The sequence below is a fragment of the Schistosoma haematobium genome, chromosome ZW, assembly GCF_000699445.3.
Source record: "Schistosoma haematobium chromosome ZW, whole genome shotgun sequence".
In the NCBI taxonomy this organism is placed as follows: Eukaryota; Metazoa; Platyhelminthes; class Trematoda; order Strigeidida; family Schistosomatidae; genus Schistosoma; species Schistosoma haematobium.
In genome coordinates, this window is record NC_067195.1 from 16,759,294 (window position 1) to 16,765,293 (window position 6,000).

The following is a 6,000-nucleotide window of genomic DNA, read 5'->3' on the forward strand; positions in this document are numbered from 1 at the left end:
TCTAAGTAGTATAAATCTATAAACAAATACTATCAAAATTTATAAGAACTAAATTGGTGTCATCCCATATTTCTACTCTATTTAATAATCATAGTCCCATATATATCAGTTTCGTCATGAAGTTTGAATTTTTTCTTGTTACCAATACTCTTACTTCAGAAACTGGCACAGTTTCGATTACCACATGCTAAATACACTTCAGCACAACAGGGTTGTAATAAGAATAAAAATCGTCTATTGAATATATTACCATATGAATCTACTCGTGTCCCATTGCAACCTATACGTGGTGTTGAAGGATCTGACTACATAAATGCTAATTTTGTGGATAGTTATCGTGATCGAAGAGCATATATTGCAACTCAAGCTCCAATGGCAAAAACAGTGGAAGATTTCTGGAGAATGATTTGGGAATTGAATTCTAACATTGTTGTAATGTTGACCGATCTGAATGAACGAGGTCGAGTAAGTTGTTGCTATTTTTTATTGCATCTTAGTTTAGTGTTCATTGGTTGGAAAGTAATCACTTTATAATATTACACTTTCAGGAAGTATTATTCACCTAAAACAATCATTACTCTATTATAGTCATTGTTACTCGCTACAAGTCGTAAAAATACTCATTAGCTAGCCGTATTAACAGTTCTTTCAAAAATTTATTTATCCGCACACAAGTAATTCACCCTTATTCCAACGTACAGTGCCGTACATTCTGAATATATTTAATATCATCTAAAAACGCTCAAACTGACTATAACTAGTTACAAAGTTAAAATGAACTATTCATTTACCTTTTGAATGTCTGAAATCTAGTCCTTAGTACATTATGTTTGCTGGTTCATATAAGTTACCCACATAGTTTTGACTGTTCGCAGTCGTAATCAAGAGAAATTGTCGTAGAAATGATTTCGGTCGAGAATAATTTAACACGAGACTAGTCATTGTCGCTTGTTCATGAATTTGTTTCAAAAAATTATCTTTAATATATCATCGTAAATCTGATAATCAGTTATAATATGAATAGTTTATCTCGATGTATCTTCATTTCTTATAAGTACAATGAAAGCTGCTGTTTAACAAATGAGTTTTGCTTCAACTTTTTCCTGTTAAATGGTTTGATTGCTGTTTGCTTATTCTGTCATGTAAATTGTAAGGAATAACATATTTGTAAGTCACACAAAAATAACGACAGCCAGCTAGTTCCACTGATTATTAATGATACTATAGTCAAGTAATTAACTGTAGTTATTGGTAGTTCATATCAACAGTCGATTTCACAGCCTAAACTACTAACAGATCTTAGCTAGACCACCATGTGGAAGCACTGAACGGTAGTTTCCTCCTAGCATGAGACTCTAAAAACGTGCATTCACGACTACGTATCTAAGCATCGAACTCAGAACCTTTGGTCTTACATCCAGGTTTTTTTGAAGTAGATAAGTTATAGTGTTACACATCAATAACGTAAACTTGTGCATTTTCATTTTACAGGAATGTTGTTATCCTTACTGGCCAACAGAAAGATCATCTAGATATCAGTATTATGTTGTTGATCCTATGGTTGAATATAATATGCCAAATTACACACTGAGAGAATTTAAGCTAACAGATGCACGTGATGGTCAAGCACGTACGCTTCGCCAATTTCAGTTTATAGATTGGCCTGACCATGGTGTACCTGAGAGTTGCGAAGCATTTATTGATTTCCTTGGACAAGTACATAAAACCAAGGAACAATTTGGACAAGATGGTCCAATTACTATACATTGCAGGTAAGTTGATTAAAATGATATTTTGGCCTTACTTGTAAAATAAAATGTGTGACTAACTGATTGCAGGGCAATAAACCGATGTTTAAAACACTGGAGAAATGCTTTTTCTAAATGAAAAATACGATTTTTCCAATCCTGCTGTGGTATTTTAATCAATGTATTTCAAGTTCCACTGAAGTATTAGAAAAAAAAATGTTCATGGATTGTGTAAGGAAAGAATAATTTAATAGACGATAGCATTAAAGCATCTCAAATACCTTAAAGGAAAACCTATTAGAATAGAGCTAATTCAGCATTACTTAATACTTTACCTGGTCTAAATAAAACATGTGAATTTGAATGAATGTAAGTCGATCAAACTATAGTAACGAACAAAACAAATTAGATATCAAGATAAAATAGTCGAGGGGCCTAAAATGTTGAAATTGTGATTTTTTTAAAAATCTCAATTATTATGAATACTACTGACTAGAAGCAATTTCTTGAGACTATTGTTTATAATGGTTTACATAATGGATTGATCTTAGTTAGGCAACCACTGAAAACCAGGAAGAACTGGATATTTGTTTCGTTGTTAGTATAGAACTCCGTAAAATCACAAATAAATTAGAGTTAAACATACAAACCACTGGATTCCGATTTAGTCATTTAAAAGTTAAGAGCTCACAGGTACACCTGAAGGTCGTAAGTTAGATCCCGGGTGGGGTTATGGAAGCACACTTTCGTACCAGAATGAAAAAGCTGCCGATTGTTCCGTGATTTTTATGTAAACAATTACATACAGAAATCATTTATTATTTGTGAATAAGTGAACTAGTCGATTGTTGTTCGTCAGTAATATAAAGTGTACAGAACATTAGAATACAAAGAAATATGTCATAAATTTGCACAAGTTAATTAAAAAGTAAGCATCTGAACTAATCTTAGTTATCTATACGTTACATTGTTTGGCATGATTTATTAAGGCTTTGGGTATGATAACATACCACTGTTGATGATGAATTTATCGATGCAATCAAATCATTACTTATACTATTCCGAAACAGAATGGTGATCAACTCCGTAATTATCTACAACGAATATGCATAAATAAATAATCATATCCCTAATGTCGGTTGACAAGGATAGAAAACGGTTCGAATCACCTCTTCAGAGTATTTGCAAAGTTACAGCCGTAAAATTAATGATAGAATCTTGACCATTTAAATTATTCATCTACGATTGGTCAAGTCAAACTGGATATAAAACTATTTAAAATCCATATCAGTATAAAATTTTGAAGGATGAAATTTACACAGAAGATTGATAGCACTATCTATTAATAAATACTGTGTATAACAACCTTTCCCCATTATGATATTCGTTAGTCAAAAGTGGGCAATACAGAACAAAATAACACACTTCTACTTCCTTTGTAATTTGTTAAATCTCTAATTAGTTGTAAAATTTTAAAATACTTTAATTAGTAGTCCCGTGAATTCTTTCTCACAACTTACAAGAAAATGTATCAGAAAGTTCTTGGGGGATAAAATTCCATTACTTTCTTGAACAATATATTTTTACTTTGATTATAATTTGAGCTAACATTTACTAGTACTGTGATGTATGTTACATATGCTCACGAAGATAATTAGTATATAGCATTAATCAGACATGAAATACTTGGCAGCAGAAGGTTACAATGAAGAGAACAGAAGGGGAATCTGAGAATAATCGAAACAACAGAACTAGAGGAGTAAGGAAATGTGTAAAGGATAACTCAAAGAAGATGTGCAAATGATATATTTAATGTATAATTTTCACATTTTACTAAGCCACTATGTGATCTAGCGTTAAATAACAAATTGGTTATCTTCAACAAGTCTTTGATTACTACAGTACTAATAATGATTAACTTCTTCAATATATAATAGCACTGTTCTATAAGTTTAACATTTATTGTTGTACATTAATAAATATTATTTAATAGATACATAGAAATATTAAAAAAGCTTTGATTACAAATTATTCGAATTTATTTATTTTTATTCTAGTGCTGGAGTCGGTAGAACAGGTGTATTCTTAGCTTTATCCATTGTTCTTGAAAGAATGAGACATGAAGGAATTGTAGATATGTTTCAAACTATACGAATGCTTCGAACACAACGACCTGGTATGGTTCAAACTGAAGATCAATATCAATTTTGTTATAATGCAGTTTTAGAATATCTTTCATCATTTGATCATTATTCAGTATAATTGTTGACAAATGTCAACATTATCAATCAGATAAATAGATAAAATGAGTTATTTCTTAAAGAATCAAAATGAATTGCCCTCTTCATAACAATTGAAACTAGTCAATATTAATTCCTAACGTACTATTTACTTTCTGTTACTAAGAAGTTATCTGTTGTATTTTATGCTTCCAGTTTTTTAATGTTCACTGAACCTTTAATTCTGTAAATTGTATTACTACTACTACTACTACTACTACTACTACTAAGACACTGCGCTTTTCTTGTGTTTAATAATTATTTACTCGGTTTCGACTTGTACGTCTACATGTGTGTATATGTGTTTGTGTACATTAGTCATTTAAAACATGTAACGTAAAGAAATTTATATCCCGGTTTTATAACCAGTTAACAAAACGTACACTGTTTTTCAATTAAGCTGCATAATTAATTAGTCGGGGTCTATATATCAAATTACCAGTCAGACACTGGCTGTTCGTATTATTTATTAGGTTCTTTTAAAAAATACAAAAAAATCCTATTATTACTGTGCTTATAATTATATAAGATTGGTTCTTCCATGACTTGTCTACTATCATGTTGTTGTTTATGTTTTCGCCAGATTTTGTGGGTCACTTATTTCTCTTTTCTCCTGTATTTTGTTCCCTTATTTCTATGCTACTAATCATAGTTGCGTATCGTTGTCTTTTATATTTCGCAACAAAAGTTTATCATCGTACTTTATTCTCTTTTGGTTACTTATATGTGTCATTTAAAGAAAAGAAACCACAATTAAATGAAAACTACAATGTAAATGCATTTGTAGATCCACTTTGCGTAAGTACACAAAAGCTGAACAATATTTGTGATGATGAAGGCACATATATATATATATATATATATATATATATATATGTACTGATAGGTATGTATACATTTTTAATGTTATAATTGGGAACGTTACTGTTCCTATGAATAACACCATTATTATTCCTATTTTTTATTTGAAAAGAAACTTTTAATGAGCTTGTAAAGATTTCCATTTATGAATCTTATGTCTACGTATATGTATAAATAGTATTGAATATCATGGGTTGTTGTTTAGTGATTATGAAATTCTCTATAAGAGCGCATACCCCTCATACCTACACATACATATACAAACGTTCAAATAATTGCATACATCAAATGATATCATTTTAATTTTATTTGAAAAAACCTCAATGTTACTACTCATATTAAAACAGTTATTTTAACAATTAAGCTTTACCGATACACTACAATATGTATTCTTAACTCTATTTAGTACTTTTTAAGTAGTTGTTTTCAAACAAACAAAAAAGCAAACATATTTATGAGGTCTTATGCGAGTATAAATGTAAGTTAACCAACCTTTAAATAACTATATTGAACTATGATAACAAGACTTTTAAAGAAAACAAATTGAAATCTAGTTCTTTTATTTACTTTGCCCCCGCCCCCAAAACTTCTTGTTCTTTTTCCTTATGCAAGTTAAATAAGACTGAGTTAACCATAAAACAAAACGTTTAATGTGAACTTGTTAAAAATCTTAAGAGAACAATACTTATTTAAATAAGTTACGTATCTTTTTATTTCTTCTTGTTACAATCTGTATTTACCGCAAAATATCAACAATAATGACAAGAAATTATTTTAGTTCTAACAATATGAAACGAATACTGTAATCATTGTGTAAAAAAACAATAATAGCTATGATGAGCAAAGATGAATGTTGACTAGTAGTGGAGTCTAGGACATGACACTAGATTGTACAATGAGGTGAAGTTTTAATTCATTTTTGTATTGGTTGTTTGAATCTTCCCATTGATGTTTAGTAATACATTCATCTGATTAATCACAAATAGGATAAAACGCGTTTCCTAGATTCCACTGTTAGCTACCATCTATCTGTGCTTATAATGCTTGTGAATTAAGGCAATATCGAAACAATATGCACAGGATGCACATATGCCAATAAAAGACTGATCAAT

General features: G+C 30.2%; 1 protein-coding gene across 1 annotated transcript in view; it reads left to right on the forward strand.

Moving 5' to 3' along the window:
• MS3_00002886 (uncharacterized protein) overlaps positions 1–5,642 on the forward strand; it is a 271,766-nt gene extending 266,124 nt beyond the window's left edge. Inside the window, exons 24-26 of the mRNA XM_051210541.1 lie at positions 160–465; positions 1,492–1,772; positions 3,806–5,642. Coding sequence (XP_051070547.1) covers positions 160–465; positions 1,492–1,772; positions 3,806–4,010 — 792 coding nt within the window. The 3' untranslated portion in view covers positions 4,011–5,642. The remainder of the gene's footprint in view (positions 1–159; positions 466–1,491; positions 1,773–3,805) is intronic.
• Positions 5,643–6,000: the final 358 nt, after the last annotated feature.